The sequence below is a fragment of the Anser cygnoides genome, chromosome 8 (genome assembly GCF_040182565.1).
Source record: "Anser cygnoides isolate HZ-2024a breed goose chromosome 8, Taihu_goose_T2T_genome, whole genome shotgun sequence".
NCBI classification, from domain to species: Eukaryota; Metazoa; Chordata; class Aves; order Anseriformes; family Anatidae; genus Anser; species Anser cygnoides.
In genome coordinates, this window is record NC_089880.1 from 24,379,448 (window position 1) to 24,403,587 (window position 24,140).

Sequence of the window (24,140 nt, forward strand, 5' to 3'; positions counted from 1 at the left end):
GGTGTCTGCTCAGCCCGTTGCAGGGATATCACTGGTATCACAGGGGATGAAGCGGGTCAAGCACCAGAATTGTGTGAGATGCGTGAAGGTGATGAATATTAAAATTGATTTTTGCATTGAGGCACAGGGAAGAGTTTCCCCCCGTGGCTCAGTGGGGAGGTCCTGTCTCCCCAGGCAGGATCACAACAAATCTAGTGCTGGATCAAGTGAGTTTATCTCCTGTGCTCCATGTCCTTGCCTTGCATGATACAGCTTTATCCTGGTGTCCCCAGTTTGGGTGACAGGCACCCACTGCTAGAAAAGTGAAAGCTGGGATGTTCAAAGGACCTTTTTGGAGACCGTAAATGCGCTTTAGAGGTTTTAATTTAGTTGGAGTCCTTTGAAAGTGGCAGCCAAAAATCTACTTCCTACAAATACATTTGGTTTTGGCAAAGCAAAGAATTCTGCCGGTCACGAGACCTGATCTGACAAAGTCAGGAAAACTAAAGCAGAAGAGAAAACCCCAAAATTGGAGTATTTGGCAGAACAGAACTATTTAAGGAAGATGTTCCATTTTCTTTGGAATCTGGTGTGGTCGAGGAACTGCCCCTCCAGAGCTCTGCTCTTGCTACGGCTTTATGAGGGATAAAACCCTCATTTCCCACCAAACTTAGCTACTCTTACATCTCAATTTACAGGATTTACATGCTTTTTCAAGAGGCATTAGTGGAGTTGAAAAACACTCTCCCCCCCCACCCCATGTTTAAAGAGGTAATTTGACCCATGGCTTCTGCATTGGTATGAAGCAAGGCAGGAGCAAGAGGGGCTGTAGGCTGTGCACATGCTGCATCTACAATTCTTTAAATCAAGTATGGACCAGATGATCGTCTGCAGCGAATTAGCCCAGCTCTGCTGTTCATTAGTGGCAGATCCGGCTGACACCCTTTGGATTCAAACCTAGCACCTGCCACAGAGCTGGTCTGGATTGTTGGTCCTAGGCAATATCAGATTAGATGTGGATTTCTTCCTTCCCTAGTGCTCAGTGCAGTGGGTTCAAAGGATTTATTTGGCTTGGAAAAAAAATGTAATAATTTGGATTGGCTTGGAAAAAAAAAAAAGTAATCTGGATCAGCAGAAACATTGCTTCTCAAGAAGGAAAACCGCTCTGGGTTGATTACTGAAATGAAAGCTCATTCCAGTAAAACAAGGCCCATGCTGTTGACTGAAATCACTTTGCAGCCAGTGAATTTCGGTTATTTGCAAACCTTGTTCTTCTGGCAAGTTTACCTATTCCTCCTCAGCTCCAGAGAGTATAAAGCCCCTGCTTATCGCCTGCTTTGCCTCCAGCATTTCAGAAATTTTTCACTTGCTACATTTTCACTTGCTAACCAGGTTCTGAAGCTTCAGGGCTTGAGGGTAGAGTTTGGTGATCGGAGCATTTTTCTAGGCACAGCTTGCATTAATCATGGTTTTGTCAAAGAACCATATAATTCATGGTGTATGAACACAGTGGGAGTTCATACAAAGTTTTTATTATTCTCTATTGTCAAAGCTAGACCAAAATGCTTTCCAAAAAGAAAACCCCATAATTTGTAAATAGAGGAGTTTACACTTCACCGAAGATCAAAGAGGAGACAATCAAGTAAAAAATAATCCTGTGAATTTGGATTTTGCTTTTCTCCCTAGCCGGCAGCATTTTGTCCTGTCTTTGAACAAGTGCCATTAAAAATTAAAGGAAAAATGCTTGCCTTTTCAGAAGTGCTTAAGCAGGAAATTCACCTTTGCATCATTTCCTGGCCGTTAGAGAATTGGCTCTAGCAGAGAAGAGAGAAGTGAAGTGGTGAAATGTAAAATGATTTTTCTTTTGCAAATCTTTTCTTTAGGACACTGACCCAAGAAGAGCAACTAGCTGCGACCTGAGGTCAGGAGGATGGCTGATTTGTAACTTTGATACTAGCTACTAAAACTGAGAAAGAAAGGGGAATAAAAGCAAAAGAGGTCACAGTTCTGTAACACTGACAGTAACACACGGGTGATGGGTGCTTTCAACATCGTAAACTATGTACAAGACAAAGCATGACTCTTTGTTTTCCCAAAGAACTCAACAACAACAAAAAAGGGTGTATATAACACAGTTGGCACGTTATCGCAGGGATGAGGAGAGGGGGCTTTTTCTGAACGTGACAGGCTTAACTCACGGCAGTCCAGAGGGACAGTTTGCCTGCCTAAACACCTCCTCTCCCCCTTCCTCATTAAATATTTAGCAAAGACCAGGCCAGTAGCAATGTCTGATGCAATCACGGTGCTAGTAAGACGTTAGCAAATGCAAAGTTTTCCCTGGAAGGGAGCACCTTACTCCAGGAGGAGATGAGGGTGGGCAGGGGGGCAAGGAGTGACACTTTTAGTGCCAGCCTCTGGTGCGTCGTCTTGCAGGCGATGGTGTCTCAGTTGGGGAGGGTGTCAAGCCCAAGGGACGCCGCGTGCTGCTTTGCCCGGAGCCGTAGGTTCTCAATACTCGTTGTTTTACTGTTCAGGCTTGGGAGGGAGCTGGAGGCCTGCAGGATGGGCGAGGACCAGACCTGCTGAGCATGGGAGAGTGACTGGTAGTACGACTGACAGTGCAGGGAGCTCAGAGGAGCCATGTTGACGTTCATGCCCAAGTAGGGCATGGCAGACGGTGTCCCCATTTCGAAGGAGGAGTAGTGGACCAAGTTGTTGGTGGCTGCCATGTGCTGGCGGAATTGCTCCTGCAGGCGGAAGAGGCTCAGGGGTGAGGAGGAGTAGGAGTGAGTCTGAGCCAGGCCACTGCTGGATGAAGGCGTCACAGTCGCGCTGATGGGAGACTCTGTAGCAGGAGGCAGAGGGGATGGGGGTTATTTCTACAGGTTGGGTGCAGGTGATGATCTGCACTGCAGCATGGTCTCCTCTCTTGCACCAAGAGTGCAAAAGAGAAGGGTTGTGTTAGCTCAGAAAAGCTAAAATGTGTCTGGTCCACACTGACCATCTTATTCCCTAGAAATGTGGTTGACCTCTTTGCTGTGGCTTTGCCACTGCTAATGGGCACTGCTCTCCCCAAGCTCTAATCTGAGCAGAAAGCTTTTGCCCTTTCTGCACTCCTGCTTCAATAGACATCATGCCCTCCATGGGTGCTGTTTAGTGCCAGGGACAAAAAGACAAATCTGAGCATCCTACCTGCAAGTATCCATGCCATAGGAAATAAGGAACTATACCCAACCACCAGCATCTCCCTTGGAAACATCACGTCCAGACCCCAATCGCCATCAAGATTCTGCCCCTCACCTGCTTTTGGGCTTGCTCTCTTGCAGTTCAAAGCCTTGCCGTCCACACCAGGGCTCTTGTCCACTTTAGCCTCATCCAAAGTGCTCTTAAACTCCTCCTCTCTGTCGATCTGGTCCTCGGGTGCTGACTCGCTGGCCGACTGCTCCGACAGGGTGAGGTTGAGGTCCGTGCTTACCTCGCTTGGGAGGCTCTGGGTCTTCTCAGTGTCTGGCGTTGTGGCCTGGGTCTCCAGCACGGGTGGCTCCGTCTTCCCCTCGTTGTGGCTCCCTTCACAGTCCTTCTGCTTCTGCAGCTGCTCCTTCTGCAGGCTACGCTGCTTCTTCCGGAATTTGGCCCTCCGGTTCTTGAACCAAACCTTCAATGTCACAAACAACAAGGAAGAAAAATAGTGAAAATCATGCATAGTACCAAATGTAGCATCATTCAGCTGGGGAGCTTCAGAACACCCCAAAGCACTGAGGTACTGCAAGCCCATTGTGCCCAAACATCATTCCACTTTGTTGGATCTTAAAGTTCTACCTTTTGTTAGTGCTTTTACAAATAGCACAATAAATACATATATATATATTATATCAGCCTTCATATTTCTTCTTCTTTAAGCCACCTCACTGTTTTATTTTGTCTAAATTAGTCAGGTTGTTGTGTCCAAACAGAATGTCTTATAGTTGAGTATGATGATACTGCATTGGCTTACAGTACAGTGCTCTAAAACAAAAATAAAAATTCTAAAATAATTCTAAGCACACCGAAACTATGGAAGAAAAAGTCAAAATAAGTCATTATTATTATAAGTCATAACAGGCATAAGCTGATATCTTGGAACCAAATCTAAGGAAGGGGAGGAAGAATCCATATTTTTTAACTAGAATCAGTAGACATGGACAAAGTATATTTGCAAATATCCTTAGTGTTTTTTAGTTTTTTAGTTGGTTAGATGAAGGTCAAAATATCTTGACATTTATATAAAATAATAGTTTGTTTTTTTACACTACTTATCCATTTCACACTGAGAAGCTTGTTATTTAGTGTTTTAGAGCCCAACAATGCAAGAACCTCCCTACCAGCAGGTTGCATTAGTTGGAACTAAAAAAAAAAATAAAAAATCAAACCTTGGCCTGAGATGTTACAATTATTGACACTGGTGGAAAAGAGCAGCTGGAATTACTTGGGTTTCTGCTCCTCTGAGAAAGCCAGAAAAGCCTTGCAAATAAATAAATAAGTAGACTTCTGTTGATGTTTCTAAAATTTCCCCCAAAGAAATGTGAAAGAACAAATGAAAACCAGTGTACACTTCAGACAATCCTAAATTTAAAAAATATGCTTGTGGATTCAGAATTTCTTTAGCATATGTGAGACTTCAGTTGAATGGTTTAGGGGATGGTTTTTCTTTTCTTTCTTTCTTTTTCTTTCTCTTTTCTGGCTGTTGTTTTTCCTGTCCTCTTTGACTTTATCTCCCCCAAAATCTTTGGTTACACTAGAAGAATCTTGAAAAATTGAGAGAGATGGTCAACCCTCTGGCAACCCCGGTACATTCATTAATTAAATGAATTAGTCCCCACTCACAAACCCGCAAAATAGCAGTACCTGGACTCTGGCTTCAGGTAGATTTGTGCACATAGCCAGCCGCTCTCTCATCACTACGTCTGGATAGTGAGTCTTCTGGAAGGTCTTCTCCAGTGCCTCCAGTTGCTGGGCAGTGAAGGCTGTGCGACTTCGCCTTTGTTTGCGGTGCTGGGATCCATAACGTGCCTCCAAAATGATGTCTTGAAATGTACAGCCGTTGGAAGACAAGAAAAGTGGCCAATTTAATTATTGGAATTTGTATGCTAACAGTCGAATAAAGCACTTGCTAACACCCGATGAACCTGAACCTACAAAATAGTGTTCTCATGGGCTCTAGATTTAATAAAACCCATGTATGCATTTTGCTGGTTAGTTGAGATGTCTGAGGAGGTAAAATTTCTGGCTAGAAAGCTTCTTCCAGTGTGAGAAACTCTAAGACAGATGTGGGAACTTTTGAGACTCCTATGCTAAATTTGGTTGAAGTGAGCCAACCTGCTCCAGTGCCAGTGGGGCAGGACGTGCATATGTGCAGACCCCACCATGTCATAAGCCTCATAAGGCTCTTTCAGTAAGAAACACAATTAAGAACAAGGAAAGAAGATTCACTGTTCTAATCAGAAGGGACCAACACTGTGTGTGATATTCTCCTTGAAGCCATGGGTAGAGCTCTGGTAGGCTTCAGTGCTGCCATGATGTGGTGTGCTCATTGGTGGGAAGAGGCCATGCAGCTCAAATAGAGATGCCCTGAGCCTATTTTGTTGGCTGCAGCTGCATTAGGAGGCATGCATCTTCCCAGAAACCAGGCTGAGCTGGCCCTTCTTTAGTGTCTTGTATGTAGCTCGCCGTAGTCTTCAAGCCATGATATTGGAGAGCAGTTCTGGGCTCCAGTTCAGGAAAGCACTTAAGCTCATGAGCTTATGTGTTTAGCCTGAAAGCATGTGCTTTACTGAGCACAGACACTCTCCAGCATCTGGGGTGGAAAAAGCAGCCAAGAACCAAACCCAGCTCCACTGATTGCAAGGCCAGAGCTCATGCGCTGAGCCCTTCTCAGTAGAGATGCTGCTCAGAGTGTCTGACTTTGCAAACCCTGCTTGCAAAATTGAGGGCAGAGAAGAAATTCAGACTGGGGAAAATCTGAGGCCCACATTTAAGGGCTTATTATTTTACCGCAGGCGTTATTATTGCACAACAGTTAGTGGGAGTAGAAAGATCTTAAATCAATGAAAAAAAGCTATTTTAAAATGAAAAAAAAAATATCCCTTTATTATGCAAGTTGGGACATGTTGTACTACAGCGTTGGATTGAAATACTCAGTCTGGCGAGAGGTTTGCTCTCAAAGAGGAAAATGCAGAAAGAGCTTTAGCAGTGTCTTGTATCATTTTAATTCGGTTAAGAATGTGACTTCCAGTAGAAGGGAGGGATAAACACACTAGAAAACAACCTAACAGGAAGAAAAGTCAGCATTATCAATGCGTGGAGCCAGATGAAGGCTCTTGCTGCTGTTTCTTTGCGCTTTTGTCACGAGCATCGTGGCATGAATGTAAACAATAAAACAAAACCTGCTGCCAGGCCAGTCCCAGAACCACAGAGCCGGGTTCCAAATATGTCAGCTAACGAGCATAGCAAATCAGCTCTGCACCGCTCGAGCATTCCTCTTCCAAACTTCCAGCTGTTCCATTCTAGGTCAGCAGTTGTAGCGCCCTTCTGGGCTACGGCCAAAGCAGTGTGGTTTTGGCAACCCGGAAAAGACGTGATCGGGCTAAAGGTCTTCGGCCAAATGCAATACAGTCTTGGTAGCATACAAGAGACTTTTGTGTTCGAGGTATCGGGGCTCTTGGGAGAGTTAAACCCCTGGTAATAGCTGCTGCTTTGGAGGCAGCGGCGGCGTCCTTCACGCGCTGAGACACAGCGCATCGTGCAGCCAGGCTGGGAGCAGGAACGTTCCAGGAACAGAAACCGAAGCTACCCTGAAATGTTTTTCAAAGCTAACATTTATGTTTCAAGTACAAGAAATAAGGAGAAAGGACGTTGGTTTAACACCCTACCTGGAGGCTACAATATTCCTGAATTTTGAGAGTAAAGGTTAGACCTACCAGCTCCCCAGAGGCGGCAGCTCATGCATTAAGTTTGGCCACTCCAACTAGAGCTAACCAGCAATTATTTTAATGTTTTAACTATGTTTTCAGGCTTTGTGCAAGAAGGACAATATAAATTGCAGGTGAGGCCTTGCAGTTACAATCAGAAACCTCTGTTTTCTGACTTAAGGTCGTTTGCTTTTGCGCTGCTTTATTCTGACTGTCCCTGGAAGGCAAATGAGATCTATAACCCTGCACTGAAAGATATTCAGAAGTAACAGAATGTGAAGCAGCTGCAAAGGAACCAGCTCGTAGGTATGTAATGCCTTTCCCACCAAAAAGAAGCAGACAAGGGGACTGTGGGATTTAATTCAGAAAGGCTTCCAGGTGGGGTATTAATTTTAAAGATAAGAGGTCAGAAAACCAATTGAATCTCCCAGTCAACAATACGGTAAGAGTTTTTAATCTTTATATTTTTATTTTTTTAAAAACGAAGATCTTCCTCTGCTTTTACCCTAGTTAGAGTCAAAAACATGAAGTCCTCCACGCTTTAGTGTAAAAGATACAGGTGATTACAAAAATCTCGTGTCTATAAAAGGAGCACCTTGAGATGCAAGGTCTGCAAGGCACATAATAGAGTTTGGGATCATCATCTCCCCTCTGACCACCTACGTGCTGAAAGGGTGAGGGCAGGAGGAGGTGGATTATCAGGACAAGGAAAGTGTCCACCTGTCGTCAGTCTGCACCTCAGTGGCAGAGCCAGGATTAGAGTCTAGGTCTCCTTGATCCCGCTTTGGGTCCCTTTTGATGAGGACAGTGACTCCCACCTCTGTCCTACAGCCCCCCCAGAGATCCCACAAGCCACAGTAAGTGGTCTGAGGAACCTTGTAAAGTGAGCACTACTCCTTCAGCAGATGGATAAAGAAACATTACTGGCATGACAATTAGAGAGTCAGCAGTGGTTCACTGATCCAAACAGACACCTTGCCTTTGTGTACTGCTCACTTAAGAGGACTGTCCTGGAACTTCTGCTTCCTCACCGTGCCTTAAACCTATGTCTCTTAAATTTAGCCTGCTAAATTTGTCTGGATAGATCATATCTTCCACCTATTCTAAGCTGAAAGGAGTCACTCCACTTTTCTTTTTTTCTTTTTTTTTTTTTTTTTCCCTTAAGCATCGGACAGCTAGAAAGCTTGCTCAGAGCAGATGAGCAATTTTCAGACAGCAAGGAAAAATGTGTCCATTCTGGGAAGGTTTCAAGAATCACATCCACAGCAACTTTTTTTACTTTAGCTTCAGCGTACTAATGCAGTGTTTCTGCATCTCTCCTGTTATCAGGTCTGGTCTACCACATCGCATCCTAGCCCTGACCAAAAGGGTGCTGTGGCAGCTGCTGACCATTCGCACTGCAGAGGACTTTGATGATCTCAGCCAGATCTGGTGATTCTGTGGTACGCTGAAATGTAGATATATTTGCCCTACCATACCAAATATTTTCAACTCTCCATCAACCATTTTTGAACAAATCCCTCTACCAAATCATAAAAACTACATGGACTTGCACTTCCTTTTAATGCCAGTAGGAACGCAGTGCTGTTACACCCCACAGTCAAACACAGGCAAACAGATCAGATACTCTGCTTCTGCCCTGACATTCCACTGGCAACAATACTGTGTGAATAACAGCCTCTGGATAAAGCCACATGTGACCTTCTTTGAGCCTAAAAAAGCTCTTTTATGGAAAGCAAAACACAAGAACAACAGACAGGGAGCCAGCAGGACCTGCAAGCGTCACCCAAACTGGGTGGAATCCCCTGGAAGAAGTAGGTCAAGGTGAGACCCAGGAGAAGATGCAAATGAAGATTATCTTCTGCAAGAAGGGCCAACGTGGAAGAGCAAACAGTTCTGGGATGGCATGAGATGGCTGTTAGGGGATGGCCTGGACCCCTCGGTGGGGAAATCTGCTTCACGGTGTGCTCATATTCGCTATGCTGACTTCCCTCTTAGCAAATAACAATCTTTCTGGTATTTTTCATTTCCCTGTTAAAACAGTTATCAATATCGTTTTATTCTCTCTTTTTGACCCATATAGTGGTGCTGAATTCCTTCTCACCCCCTTCTCACTTTTTTTTTTCCCCAAAAGCCATGAGTTGTTCTTACCAGCCAGTCTCTCCGCCAGGGTGAGGGCGTGCACAGAGGGCCGGTAGTCGGGGGCGTGCTGGGCTTGCTGGGCTGCCTGCTGGTGGAGGTTGTACATGGCACTCAGCGAGTTCATGGCGTGCAGGGAGTAACCATTCACTCCATAGTGCTGCATGGCGACATCAACCTGGAAAACAGCGACCAGAGGAGAGAGATGCTGAGGGACATGCTATTTCAGTGTCCCGGTGTCTCAGCAGAGCCTTGGAAATGCAGACCTGAAACTTCAGCTGCTGTGTGCAAGGCTCGTTTCCAGCCTCGCAGCTCCAGCAGGGTCTGGGGCAAGAATCAAAATAGCTCCTGTAGACCTAACACGTTAAAGACAGCAGTCTGGCTTCCAAGCTTGGAGACTGGCATCTGACTGTATGTACACACGACATGCTGAATAAAAAATGGGAAGGCATTTTTCAGGGTTGTTATATACATATATTAATAAAAGATATATTATTATTATTACTTTTAATGAACTGACTTAGCTTCATCCCAGAACTAGCTAGGGTTTTGTTCCTATCACTGCATACAGTGAGCTGTTCAATATTGTCACTGCTGTGATATCAAACTATCTTTTTTTATCTGAACCCACTCATGTAATTTATTTCCATCCATTCTCCTTAAGGGTCTTCATAACAAAGCCCAAATGATAGGGGAAAACTCATAATGTAAAGTAAAATAAATCTGTAGCTTAACAGGGACAAAAGCGTTATTGCTAAAGAGGGAATTAAGGTTTGCAATAAATACTGGTCTCATAGCTCAATAGCAAAGAAATTATTTGGAAAACAAACAAAACAACTAATTTTTTTTTTGTTTCTACAGTGGGCTCTGCATGAAACTTCAAGCTGTTTTTCCTTACAGGCCATCTGTAAAACTGAGCTAATATTGATCCCAAAAGCTGAGCGATGCTTCATTCACCCGTGTTATAAATGACTGAGGGCCTCCAGGATGCCATTTCTGTGGTTCATAAGACATCAGAAAGGACGTTGTGAAACATTTGCCACAAAAGAAAATTTCAAAAACTCCACTTACACCAGCAAGTCATCGTCTGGAAAGTCAGTGTAATGAATGACCCTTCAGAGAAACAGGTCCAGCTTCACTAGCTTTAGGAAAGCAGACAGGATATCTAGGCGACCTCGTAGAAAACAGTTTTGGACACTGATCGTTGGAGGGAGGTGGTTCAGCTCCCATGATTTTTATAGGAACCTGATGCATTAAACAGCAAAATTTTGTGTCTAGCTGTTAGTATGAAAAATTACGTATTTTATTTTTTTTTCAGTAGTGGGGGCTCTTTTATCTCATGCTCATGCCTGAAGACCTTCAGTTTTGCATGTAGAGGATTTACACTGTGAAGGACTGACCCTCAGTGAAGAAGGAGGAGTGGACACGAGCGATGGTGAGCCTCTGGGACTGGACAATCACTGGTCCCACTATCCCCATTGATCCAATTTCCCATAATCTCCACCAAAACCTTAATGTATGACATACGGACACAGAGTAAACTTGTTTAACATCCAGAGACCAAGCTGTAGCTCCTGGGAAAAGAACTGCATTCTGTGCTGTAGGGTCTAGCAACGACCTCAGGCATCTTCTGCCTTCACCCTTTCAAGCTCCTCAAAGTTGTGGTGCCCAGAAGCGGAGGCAGGAAGGCATGGGGAGGGGGCTTGTTCCAATGCCCTGACAGCTCCGGGGTGGTTCTTGTGCCTCTGGGATGTTTGCTTTTGACTGGGGGATGCTGTATCCCGACAATGAGCATTGCTTTTGGTATTGTCTTCTCCAAGAAGCTGCAGTAATTAAAAGCTGGTAATTTGGTGATCTACCATCCAGCCTCATTGTGGCTATCCACCACCTACCTCCCACTTCACTCTGCATGATGCCAGGCACATCCCTGTGCCCCAAGGACAATGTTACCAGTCACATCCTTTCCTATATTATCCAATATAAAAGTATAAGCAAAAAATGTACGTCCTACTTGAATGTGCATACGGATAATTTTAATATCAATAGTTGATTTATTGAAAAACGCGTCTAAGGGGGCCTGATACGTATTTTGTAGCTAGTTGTGAAAACTGGGGAAAAAAAATCCGATCTGCTTTAACATATCCCAGCAATTAATTTTGAATTGATTTTCAAGATATTTCACTTCAAAATTCACTCAAGCTTATTTTTAAGAGAAAAAAAAATCCCCAAATAAAATCATCAGTTCAGCCATCATCTACACTTTATCGAGGTTTCATTCGTTCCGGTGGAAGAGAGGGTTCTGAGCTGAGTCAGGGTGACAACGGGTATTTTTGGTTTGGATGCTGACCATCCACAAGGATGCCACAGCTCTGCTCTAGCCGAGCTCAGGGAAGATGTAAGCGATGCCAGAATTGTGGCATGCGCTAAGGGACAGGAGCGTGTTCCAGTGACACGTGCTGCCAGTGTGGCCACCAGAAGACACGTCCTGTCACCTGGAGGAGGAAGGTCAGGCTGGAGCTCGCTGCAGGTTCCCACCACGGATACTTCTAGCAGTGCCTGAGGCAGTTTTGCCAGGTTTGGCCTGCAGGGTGGAGGAGTTCCTGCGTGTTTTGTGGCAGCCATGTGAGGACACGCGGCTTGTTAAGTGTCCTGGGCTGCTGCCAGACCTCAGTCCCTAACAGACACCGGAGAATCCACACTGGAGCTCAGCCTGGCTAAGAGAGACGTGGGAGGCCAAGTGTCTTTGGCTCCCCAGCTCACAGAAATGCCTGTTGATTTCCTAATCCCCTTGCACGCTCTTGTTTTGCACCAACCTGGCACATTCAGGGAAGAACAAACAGGGAGAGGAGGCGAATATCCCTATAACACCCAGACCTGGGGGCACTGCAGGGATGTGCCTGGAGCCCAGGCTTCCACTGAAACACTTGTTCCAGGGAGATTTCAGGTTATTTGATCATTAAAAAACACTTCTGTGTGTGCACATGTGCTTGAACAAACTCTTCCGAGTGGCCTAGAAGAAAGCGCATCAATTAAAAAAATATATAAATAAAAAAATTGATAACAATGGCTCACGTGCAGTACACATGTACCACAGAGTTCATGGTAACAGCCTGGCATGCTGCAGTGCAGGCGATGAGCAGAACTTCCCAGCCACTTGTGCAGCACAAAAATCACCCCAGGTTTTGTATAAAAACAGGGGAAAAGAAGATATTTTGCCTTTACTGAGCGAGACCATTCAACCTAATAGGCAAAGTTAACCGAGACAGCAAACAGCTCCTGCTTAACTGTCAGCTCCAAGCACACTCCAACCCCAATAAATTAAATATTTAAAAGACATCATGCAGCAATTTTTTTTAATGGAGAAAGCCATTCATCAAGCCACCGCTGTGTTTCACAAGCTGTCGAATACTGCTTACACTGGTTAAAATAATCTTTATATTTCATTAAGCAACCAAATAAGCTGATCCCTCCCCACTGGCTGTATAGATGGTTTTAATTTTCGAAATCTGCAAATGCATCTTTTATGTCTCTGGGTGGCTGGAGGGCTTCAGAGCAGCCGCGGCCAGGAGCAGGATGAGCGCAGCCACCTGCCTGCAGCAGCACCAGGCTGTGAGCTCCCTGCTCCTCGCCTTCTCAAACCCAATGTTACCATCCTAGCCCCCAAAACTCACCTATAGCTTCTGCCTCCCCACAGATCCCTCTTTATTCATTTATAATGCTTAATTTGATGCAAAACAATGTGCACATATAGCAGCCAGGGATGGATATCCAGTTATCCCGGAGCAGAGCTGAATTTCTCCAGCTGCAGCATGGCTCCCACCCATCTCTCCCCAAAAGCAACCCCCAAAACCTCAAGTTCCCATAGAGAAAAGAGGAGAAAGCCACACGTTTCCTTGCCAGATGAAAATTTCTATTCCTGGTGGCTTGCATTTCTGTATGCATGTAATTGAAACAGGTCTGAGGACAATAAAACAATTTTTAAATATGGTATTGAAGTTTTCTGCGAAGTACCTTGCAAGGTCCCTCTACAAGGAAAAAAATAAAAGAAAGAAAATAAAAAGACCTAGAGCTGTATTAACTGCACACAAGATTCTGCGATGGGTGACGTTTTCTGCTCGCTGCTCTCCGCATTTCACCCCCTTACCCCTCCCAACAAAATGCCATCAGTCAGCATCAGGCTTCACACGCCAGCCGACACAAGGCATTTAACAAAAATACAGAACTGACAAAACTCATTAGGGGAGAAACGGGGAGAAATGTATCGATTGCTGCAGCCTGCGAACCAAGGTGTCACTGTGCTGACCGCAGAGCTCGTCCCCACAGCAAGCCATACTGGGCGAGGACATCCACAGCAGCACTGCTCTGGAGAGAAAATTTTAAACCAAGACAGTGGTTTTGTTCAGTGCGTTATCCTGGAATAAACGCACGTGCCACCTTTTTTCCCCTCCCTTGTTGAAACTGAGGAATTTTCTTCAAGTGTTTATTCTGGCCAGTTTTCCCAGGTAAGTGTAGAAAATGCCAAGGACAAGACACTTGCCATACTCAAGAAAATGCCATTGGGTGAAATGAGTTTGAGGCTGGGTGTAGGATGTGATTCTCTGCAGGGGCTATGGACCATTTTCTCTTTTCCCTGCAACTGGCTCCTCCCAATATCAAACCATCCCAAACGCAAAATAGTACTGAGCCTAAACTCACTGACCTATACGAGACACTCAGATGCCACCATGAAAAATGGGAAAACAAAACCTATCAGGTTAAAGTTAAAAGGAAGACTAATTTTTTTTTTTTTTTTTTTACTTGAAGGAGTTGAGGATAGGATGTCAGAGCCTGCATTTGACTGGCAGGCATCATGAGGTGTTACTTGGTCATTTCATTACATCCTTCTGAAAACTGGGGAGGGTTGGAAGGGGAGGGTGTTTGGGGTCTTTTTTTGTGTAGAAAATAAGCTGTACTAAACAAGTAACATCCAGATTTTGACAGCTCATTGCTAGGAGTGAATTTCAATGCCATAGTTCATTTCTGATGAAAAGAGATGAGCCAGAGATGCACGTGGGGTTTGGAAGAGCTCTGCATCGCATCGGGTCTGCACCCGGAAGCAAGACACAGCTTGGCAATGGGAAAAGCATCAGGGGAAACAAAAAGTGGAAGAAAACCTTGGCTCTGTGACCTGTGCCTTGGCATTTAGGACCCTGCAGGTGACAGAAGAATAGGAGCAGCCCTGGCACCTATAAAGCTAAGTTGCAGTCCTCCAGCCCGGCACAGCGCAGGCAGCACCTGCTCAGCCGGTGCAAATCATTGCTTGCGTTTCTCTGCGCCGACTGCAGGAATCCGGTCACTATTAGCAGGGAAGGACAGAAAACGGTTTGTGCTGACACTGTTCCCGCTATCACTGCCGGCAATAAGCCTCGCCAAAAATAAAATCACAACAAAATATTTCCCCCGCTCCTAGGGCTGTTCTGCTCTGTGATTTCGTGCTCTGAGTCCTTGTTCAGAAATGCTTCAGATCAGCAAGATGGATAACGAATCTGTCCCTGCTTATCTGACAGCCTAGGAAAAGAGGCTCCATCTATGCACAGACAGAGGGTTTATATGTATTTGGTACTAAATGAATTACATACCTAGGGGGTGCTGAATAAATGATCCTTGCAAGAGGTTTTCTTCAATCTTATTTTTCTTATGTCCCTAAATCTTTAAGGTATATAAAAGTCCAAAATCGTGTAAGATAATAACCAGCATGCTATAAATCTGTTTTGTTCCTCACGTGAGATTGTTTCCTTAGACTTTCGGCAATCTCACCTTTGTAGTGGGTGAAATATAAATAACTTCAAGTACTGCAACACATCATATTTTCTCATTCAGACGTCAAAGTCTGGGAGCAACACGCACCATAAAAACAGCCTTCTGGAGGGCTCTTCTCGTGGCCGAAATAAAGGAATTGAGAATAGCTCTTAAAAATCGATTCCCTGTTTCTAATCTACCTGCTGTATTTTTACACCTGTGCACATTCCCAGACCTAAAGGCAGTTAATTTCTTAGGGCAGAGTGAGATATTAATTACCTCTGGTCTATTTGAACAAGTTGCAACCCACCAAAAGCAAACCCCGAGTTATTACACCAAGCCTCGGAACTCACATTCAGCTACGACGACCGACCCTGTTATCACTGTTCCACCCCGCTTCAGCAACAAGCCAGCTGGACCTTCCTCTGGCCTTTAAAATGAAAAATATATTTTTTTTCTCCTGAAAACCGAGAAGATTGCTAGCAGTTGAAATTGGAAATACTGCAGTTTAAGAGCAGTTTTCGTCAAATAATTCTCTTTTTTTTCAGAGCTCTAATGCTGAAGAGTGCAGCAACTGCCTTTGCAATGCTCATTTGTTTGTAGCAGAAGTATAAGGGGATCTGAGGGGGGTGTAAGTTTTAAGAAACAAGCCTCGGAGCATCCTTTTGGGGCGGGGGGGAAGTTCCTTTGCACGGCTCTACCAGCTCGGGCACCAGGATGCAAGAGGCTGGGATAGCAGGGCCTGGCTGGCAGAGGTAGCTCTCGTCAGTCGCTGTGGTTTCTATTTAAGGCTTTTGTGAAATTGCATTTCCCCCCTCCCCAGAGCCCCAGATACCAGCACCAAGTGATTGATTAGACAGTTCCTGGCAAAAGAATTTCCAGTGTCTGTGTCAGCGGAGGTGCACTTTGAAGGACAGCCCAAAATAAAGTAAAATAAATAGAATTAAGACACCCTCACTGTCATTGCTTTTGTCAGGCACAATTTTTAAGACTTGGATCCCAGTGATTAGCAACGTAGAGCCAGGACTGGGATCACCAAGCATCACTGTGGTGCTGGATCTCTTGCTCGCCGTAATTTACAGGTGACAATCAGTGTGTGCAGATCGACTCGGTACAAACCTCCCTCTGAGCAGCATTCAACCCTCAATAGAAGATTTTATAATTCATGTTGAAGCAGAAACATTTTTCCTGGGCAAATAAGAAAAGCTCTTAATCTGAACATCGCTTCAGCTCCAGTTTCAGGATCTTGGTCTGCTTCCAGCTCAGTTAACAAAAAAAAAAAAGAAAAAAGAAAAAAAAAAAGAATAAAGCACACATTTTTAGGCAGATTTCTTACAGCTAACGTTGCAGTGGAAAGCAGAGCCTGCAGCCCAGCCCAGCCCCGAGGAGCAGGAGCACGCAGGGCCCGGCTCTGCCTGCGTTGCATCTGTGGCTGTGGACGGCAGGCAGCATTGTGCCGCAGCCAGGCTCTGACAGCCCTGCCCCGGCTGCACCTCCCTGAATCCCACACGTGGAGTAGCCTCAAAGTGCTTGAAAGCGATCAAACTACTGACTTCACAAACGGCTTAAAGTGTTTAACTTGGCTGCTTATATGAAGGAAAAAAAAAAAAAAAAAAAAGTACTTTCCCCCTCACCCTTTCCAAAACAAGCATGTTTCTGGCTTAGTTGTATTTGTATGTGGTTTTTCTGGCTCAGCCCTTCCTCTCGCTGTAGTGAAAATGGCTTTGCTTGAGAAGCATCAGTTCATTCGCCTTAGTGCTGGCAACGCGAATTTTCCAAACTGGACATGAGGAGAGGTCCCAGAAATCCCAAACCCTGCCCTTCAGGGCAGCACAAGAGGAAGCTCATGTCTTGCTCTCTGCCCCCCAGACAGTTTTCTGCAGCGTATTTGGCTGCAGATCACTTGCAAGACCAAACTGAGCAGCCTGAAGGCAGCCTCTTGGGGCAGCTGGGCTGGTGGTGGGGTTTGGGGGGAAATCTCTGATGCCCCTGGAAGATGCAGCAATGTCCTGGAGGTTTCTACCCATGACGTGACCAGGACAGGGATGCTGGGCTGAGGTGGGGACACACGTTGGGTCCCCTCCACTCTTCCTCTGGGCAGCAGCTTCTGGCAGAAGGAAGGGGCAGGCAGGGCACGAGGGTCATTTCTCCACCCATCTTGATTTCTCAAGCGAGCCATGAGCTTTGGGTGTTAAACTGAGAGCAGTCAGGCATGGGAGAATAGGAACACACCTCTGTGACATGCAGCAGTTTGTGCCACAGCGTTGGACTTCGCCTCCCTTGGCACAAAAGTGACATTTCTGGGTGCTTTTTCAGCTGCTTAGCTGAAAAGCTGCAAGGCTGTCACACCGAGCACAATTTGGCTTGAAGCTGATTCTGGACAGATCAAAAGAAATAGCTAATTCTGTAGGGAACAGGAGCTGAAAGCCTGAACCCTGGCTGCTTCTGCAGGTACGGCTGGCTCTGCCCCTGCAGGTGGTGTTTGCAGGGCTCTGAAAACTACACTCACAAAACACATGGTGGTAGTTGCTTCTGCTCAGACTAGGATCAGCTATAAGGCAAAATGACAGGCAAGTCAAAAAGAAAATTAATAAATCCTAAAAGGCAGCTCTAGCAAGCCATAAAATTGTGGAGAACTTTTAATACCTTAAAAGAATAGGACAGAAGACTTGAATTTTCCCTCGTTACAAGGGATAACACTAATTTTCCTCCCACCACTAAAAAAAACCTACTTGTGCTCCGTGACTTTTACAAGGGGCTGGAAGAAGACTTCTGTCCCCCTAAAAGTGGGCCACAACTTGGAGCCAGCATCGGGGCAGAACCGCGAGTGTATGCGATGCTGCCTTTCCCATAAGCATTTGGATAGATATACTGAATTAAACACACTTGCCAAGGTAAGCAAAATGTTTTGGCCACCAGCAGGTGATCTGAGCCTTGAGGAGCTGTAAGATGGGCAGAGCAGCTCAGTGCTGGGTTTTGCAGGGAGATGCGCAGCCCTGCAGCGCTCTCACCCAGCTGGTTGGCATTAAGCAGCTGCAGACACCCAATTCCCGCAGCTCCCTTTGCAGAAATTGGACATGCACACCCCCCCAAGCCCCGTCACATCACCTGGCTTCCCCTTCCTGGAGGATCCTAGTGGAATTCCCAAGCACTCTTTTCTCCCTAAAAATACTTGACATATTGTCATCTGGACAGTTTGAAGCAGCGTTTCCCAAGTCAGCGCTCACTTTATGCAATCTGTCCCAGGAGAGCTGTGCCAGCAGCTACCAGGAATAAGCCACGCTTGTGCTGTGGCCCACCCACAGCTCCTGGCTGCAAACACCCGCTCACCACCGCTGGGAGAACCGCGGGTCCCTGCCAGCCCCGTCCCGGCTCCCATCCCTCCCTCGGCGACCTTCTCCTTCCCAGGAGCTTTGGCTGTGCCAGGCATGCTTTAGAAATCATAAATCATGGGCCTGATCCCAAACCCAATGGAGTCAACGTAAAAAAATAAAATAAAATAATAAAAATAATCAATCCCAGCAGTTTTTGGACTGGAGGAACAAGACCTGAGGATCTTGCCTAACCCTGGTGCACCATGAATTAATGCCTACGTATTTAGCTGCGTTTCAGAGTTCTCCATGCTGTGCAACAAGCGTGTGGCAGTGGATGTTCCCCAGGAGTAGGCTAATTTATCAGTGGCTGTGCTGGATTGGTGAAGCAGGGTTTTATTGTATCCCTGCTCCTCAGCATTTCTCCTACTTAATTTTTGCCAAACGACACGAGGCAACTGTAAATGTTTCTGTTCCGACATGGGCACTGGACATCAGCACCGAACCTTTAGAAAGGGCTCAAGCCCAGGTGACATTTGTCACTGCCTCTCCAGAAGCATTTCCAACTTGAGCTGAATTTTGGGATGCCCCTGAGAAACCTCAGACCAAATAATTTATCTTCTGTCTTAGAAAACACGGGCTACTTCTTTCTAAAGGGCTTACCTATTGCTGCAGCAGCAGAGCCGGCAGGTAGCCGCATCGGAAGCGCCTGGTCCCGGACCTCTCCTGCAGCACCTTGGTTTTGTAGGGCTGGTCGTGGGGAGGACAGAGGGGAGAGGTGCTGCTTTCTCTGGCTTCCTTTCATTAGGATCCCCTCTTTCTCAACGAAGCTTTCTTTTAGAGGAGAAAGGCATGGCACGGGGAACAAAACCCGCTGCCTTCGCTCCCTCTGCGCCTACATTGTGCCAAACTCGCCCGGCCCTTCTCCCCGAGCAGCGGGAAGCCTCTGCAGCTCTGCAGGTAGCTGGGGAGAAGCAGCATCTGCACAGCTGGGCGAAACAGCCGGGTTTTCTGAGCCGGGGAGAGCTCTGCAGGAGCCCCCTGAGCTGCGCGAGTAGGAGACCATCCCCTTTGGGCATCGGGATCTCGTGAAATTAGCAGGGAAAGCTGGAAAGCCACACCGACTGGCTCGGCTCGACAGCCCAATTTCAGACATTTTTGCCTTGAGTGCGTTGGTGTAATTCAATCCGAGCGCTCATCGGTCACGGGGGAGCTCGGAGCTGAAGTCACTTTTACCCTTTCACGGATTTTTTGCCCTAAAAACTCTTGGTTGCTCGGGTGCGAGGGAGGCACACGGGGCGGGGAGAAGCTGCAGATCCCCGCCGTGACTCCCCCGGCCCCGGGCAGCCCTTTGGGGCGACCCCCTCCTGCCCTCCCGGGGGGGTCCCTCGCCTGTAGGGGGGGGCACCCCGGGGGCTCCCCCAGCCTGCGGGGTGAGGAGGCGCAGCCCCCCCAGGGGCACGGCTCCGAAACACGGAGAGGCGGTGAGAAGTCCATGGGGGGGCTCGGAAAGTTGGGTCAGGGGGTGTTGGGGTTCCCCCCCCCCAACCCCACGCAGATTTCCTCCCCCGCGTGCTTTGTGCTCCCGGCAGAGGTGAGAGCAGGGGAGGGAGGGAGAGGGGGGAAAAAGCCCTCCGGCCCTGCCTTCGGGGAAGCGGGAGGCTACTTCAGACAAAACAGTTATCCATTAACATCCAATTATCACTCGGTCCAAGCCATTAATTATAAATCAGCCTCCTAATTGGGATAATTAGCTCTCTGCTACTTAATGTAGTATGACTGATGCGTTTGGAAAGAAGGTAATCACTCCATTTGTTTAGCGTTAGGGGAACAAATCCAGCTCGCAGGGGTTCATTTCAGCCTTAGCCCCGACCCCCCCCAAACAAGAGAACCTCTTCTTGGCCCCAGCAGCTTTTTGGGAACCGGGACAGGGACGGGCACACGCAGCCCCCGGGGCTGGGGCTGGGGCCGGGCACCCCGCCCGCGCCCCCCGCTTGGCTGGGGGCCGGGTTAATTGGAGGGGGTTAATTAGAGGGGAGGGGGCCGAGCCCCGGTGTGTGACCCCCTCCGGAGGAACGGGGGAGCCCCCCCCCGTGTCCCCCCTCCCGGCTCCGCATTTAACAACCGTTCCGGGAGAGCGGAAAAAACTTTCCTTCTTGGTAATTCTGATTTCTTTTTTTCTTTCCCCCCACTTCCCCTGGATGTCTCATTAATGCCGGCTGCTCGGCGAGCCGCCGATAGCTGCGGGACATGATTAGATATTTATTACTGTCATTTACATGGAAAACTTGAGCTAACCAAGTGGAACTGGAGGGGGCCGCCGGAGGGGACGGGATGGGGCGGTGGGGGGAAGATTTTTTTTTTTTTTCCCTGGCTCTGGAAGACGAACCCGAGAGCAGGACCGAGCCGCAGCCCGGCCGGCTGGAGAGGCGTGTGGGGGGCCGAATCCTACCGAGCCCCCCCTCTATGGGACAGAGATTTTGGGGCCGAGCCCTCCCCGGCTCCCAGGCTCCGCGTTTCGTTTGGAGAGGGAGCGGGGTAGGCGCATCCCCGTGGAAAACGAGGGATTTTCCCCCTTTCTGCTGTCGGGCTCGCTGAGACCGAGGCGATCCTTCGGGACACCGGGAATTTGGCCCGGGATGAGCTGACCCCCTCTCCCTCCCCGTACTGGCGGGGTTCCCCCCCGAACCGCGAGTCCGCCTGGAAATCAACGGAAAGAGCAGCTGGGGAGAGCCGGGGGGGGGGACTGGGGGGACCCCAGGGCTCCGGTGGGGGGGCGCTCCCACCCCCTTCTCCAAAATAAATAAATAAAAGCAGAAAGTCACGGCGGGTCTAGGGCTTAAACCGCTTCTCCCACGGAGGAGAAACTTCCCGGAGCGCTTCGCTTTGCCTACAGGAGCCCGTGCCCCCCCCATCCCCAGGCGGGACTCCCCTCCTGGGGAGGTCACCCTCGCCCCCCGGCAGGTTTGCGGTGCCCCGGCAGCCGGCACCCACCGGGACACGGAGTTTTTTTTTCCCCGACCAAGTGCTGGCTGCGCCCCCCCGCCCCTTCCCGAGCTGTTATCCCATGGCCCGAGGGGCGACTCTGGCGGAGATGTATGAGATCTCTTGCGGTAAAAATATGCATGCTGATCCCCATTTGGTTAGCCCTATAATGGAGGTGTAAATAGGTTTCGACTGCGAAGCCCTTAATTTATCACCCGAGCCTGACAGCGCAGGTCCGGGATTTATATACCTCTTAAAGTCAGAGCGGGGAGGGGGTCGGGCCCCCAGCTCTTTGCAGGCTGGTCCCCGTCCTTTTTTTTTTTTTTTTGCCGTCTAACCTTGCAAAGGGGTGGTGCCGGGGGATGATTTTCCGTAGAAACATCCCTTAGCGCTGCCGGAATCGTGCCCTCCCACGCGGTCCCTTCCTCACTCAACTTCAGCGGCACCGGGAAAAAAATAAAAATAAAAAAAATAAAGCAAACCACAGGCACCCGGCCCCACTCGGGGCAGTTTCTGCCGCCGGCGGGCTCTCACCTTATTAAAACATCATTATGTAAACTGGGGGGAAAGTTGCGCTCCCCCCTCGGAGCCCGGCAGAGGAAGGGATGCGCGGCCCCCGCGCTATCCCCGCCCGCACCGGAGCGGGCTTCGTGTGGGCTGATAGTTGGGGTTTTGCCTTCAAAAAGTAAAAATGAGAAAGCAGCGTACACTCCAAAAAAAGCAAAAGATTAAAAAAAATAAGAAGGGACGGCAGGGGATGCGACTCGCGCTGCAGCCCGGGCTGCGCTTCTCCGCGGTGCGCGCACCCCTGCGAGTTTCTCCGCGGATTCCCCCCCCCCGGAGCGCTCCCCACTCGCGAGCGGACCCCCCGACCGTGCCCTATTCCCCCCCCCCCGAGGACAACCGGAGCCTGGGGGTGGGGGTCTTACCTGGGGCGGCGGCGGCGCAGCCCGTCCTCCCGCGTGGGAGCGCCGCCACGCGTGGGAGCGCGGCGCGCCCTAGCCCGGCCGCCCGCGGTGCCTGCGCGCTGCCTCCGCGCCCGGCGGAGCTGCCATCTACCGGGAGGCTGCATTGAAGAAGGATTTTTAAAAGGAGCTTCAGAGCGACCCGGGAGCTACCCAGCAGGATTTTCAATGGTTCTCCATCCTGTCAATCAAAACGGGGCTGCTGATACATCCCCCCCCCCCCCATCCTCTTCCCCCCCCCCCCCAACTCTTCTTACCAGTCATTTACTCCAAGCCGAGGTGTAAACGCCTAATTAAATCCCCGGGAGCGGATGGGATGCCGCTGGAGGGAGGAGGGCTGGACACGGGGCCGGGGGGGTGATGAGGGCCGTAAGACATAGGGGAGGGAAGCCGTGCCCCCCCCCCCCCCGCCCCGTGGTTAGCGCCACGCTGGAGCAGACCCTGAAGTTTTCCTCTCCCCGGTATCCCCCTGCGTGCTGGGGTGCGTTTGGGGGGCAATAATCTTCCAGCGTTAATTACAGAGCTGGCGCGGCTCCCCAGCCTGCTCCTGCACCCCTCGGCCGGTCTCTTAAACGGGCCGGGAGGGGGCAGAGAAAACTGGGGAGAAAGTGGGGGGCTTGGGGACTCGGAGGAGGAAAGGGAAGAGAGAGGAGCAGAGGCCAGATAATTCTGCAGAGAAGAAACGACGGGTTAACGCATCACCCCGCTTTTACTCTATTTTATTTCATTTTTAACACCCTCACCCGAAATATATATATTTTTTCGGGGCATAAAAGTAGGAAACCCGTCTCTTTTTTTCTTTTTTTTTTTTCTCTTTTTCTTTCTTCCCCTCTCTGCGGGATTTTCGCAGGTACCTTCCCGTCTAGCGGTCGGGCTGGTTATCTGGCAGAGCTAACTGACTGGAGCGGGGTTGTATTTGCTTTTCAGCTTTGCCATGCCTTCGCAGCAGAAAGAGCAGTTTAAAGCCTTTAGAGAGATTGCTAATAGATGCCAGCTCCTTGCCTTTAGATTCTCTCCCAGCCCAGAAGGATTTAGGATGGGATTGGGAGACAAGACGCCATTTCAGGCTCCAAAACACCCTGTTTTAAAATGACTGCGGGTAAGAGGATTAAAACAATAATACCCTTCTCTTCTTGAAGGTTTTTTTTTCCTCTCTCCCTCCTATAGAAAAGATTTCTTCTCCCAGAGCAAAACCGTTTAGACAGGAATTAAGGGAACAAGAAAGAATAAGAGGGGGGGAGAGGACCTTTTAATTTGAGCTTGATATTTTGTACAAATTCTGACCAAAAAAAGAAAAAAAGAAAAAAAAAAAAGAGGGGGTCGGTCTGTCTCAAGACACCAGAGGCTCCAAGTGCCACTTTCTTGTATTTATTTTTATTGTATGAGGACTTTTTCCAGGGGTTACGCGGAACCAAGTGATTGTCCCGGGGAAGGGGTGGGGGTGAATCTATTTAAATCTGTCCCAGCCTCCTCCAGCCCTCGCTGCCCACGAAGGAGGGGAGCCCCTTGCCCTGCCGCCCCCCGGCCCCGATAATTGATAACCGCCCGCTTTCGGCCGGGAAACCGATTGGGCGAAACTCGGCTTTGCCGTCGCCGTTTGCGCTTTTCGGGGCAATTTTTCAGGCCTCCGTGCCCGGTTTGCGTGGGTACCCCCCCCCCCCCCCCAGCAAAGCCCGCGGGGAATTGCTCCCCTTGCCTTTTGGGATGACTGTGCCAAGGGACCCCCCCCACACACACACACGCACCGGGTTTGCGACCCGCACCGTCCCCACTCCGCTACCCGCAACGAGTTGCGGCGGGGGCGGGAGGGGGGCAGGCGGGGGATGCTCCCCAAATTTGTGCCACCCTCCTGGAAGCCCCCCCGAGCCTGCCGGGCAGCTTCCCCCCCGACCTGTAGCTCGCAGGAGGCAGCCCCGGGGTACAAAAATCCGCCCAAGCGGCCGGCAAACTTCGCAGGGCTCCGTGGTTGAATTTAGCGGGGAAGGGACCCCCCCTCCGTGTGCCGGGGAGGGGGGGGGCGAGGTCCCCTCTGTTGT

General features: G+C 48.6%; 1 protein-coding gene across 2 annotated transcripts; it reads right to left on the bottom strand.

Annotated features, from left to right (window-relative positions):
- Positions 1-2,015: 2,015 nt before the first annotated feature.
- DMBX1 (diencephalon/mesencephalon homeobox 1) lies at positions 2,016-22,226 on the bottom strand. 2 transcript variants are annotated; one of them, XM_048059259.2, is made up of 6 exons: positions 22,069-22,089; positions 21,478-21,573; positions 9,078-9,243; positions 4,864-5,042; positions 3,280-3,634; positions 2,016-2,824 (listed from the first exon to the last, which is right to left on the bottom strand). In XM_048059259.2, exons 3-6 carry the CDS (start codon positions 9,229-9,231, stop codon positions 2,424-2,426), a joined length of 1,089 nt encoding a protein of 362 aa, XP_047915216.1. In that variant the 5' UTR covers positions 9,232-9,243; positions 21,478-21,573; positions 22,069-22,089; the 3' UTR covers positions 2,016-2,423. The 2 variants fall into 2 exon arrangements, with proteins under 2 accessions (XP_047915216.1, XP_047915215.1); XM_048059258.2 differs by lacking the exon at positions 21,478-21,573 and having other exon boundaries at positions 22,069-22,226.
- Between the last annotated feature and the right edge of the window lie 1,914 nt (positions 22,227-24,140).

Excerpts from the sequence above, each read along its gene's own strand:
- DMBX1 (XM_048059258.2), bottom strand. The coding sequence starts at position 9,231 with ATGCAGCACTATGGAGTGAATGGTTACTCCCTGCACGCCATGAACTCG. Across the intron at positions 5,043-9,077 it reads CCTGGCGGAGAGACTGGCTG|ACATCATTTTGGAGGCACGT; the intron begins GTAAGAACAACT and ends GTACATTTCAAG. Across the intron at positions 2,825-3,279 it reads GAGAGCAAGCCCAAAAGCAG|AGTCTCCCATCAGCGCGACT; the intron begins GTGAGGGGCAGA and ends CTCCTGCTACAG.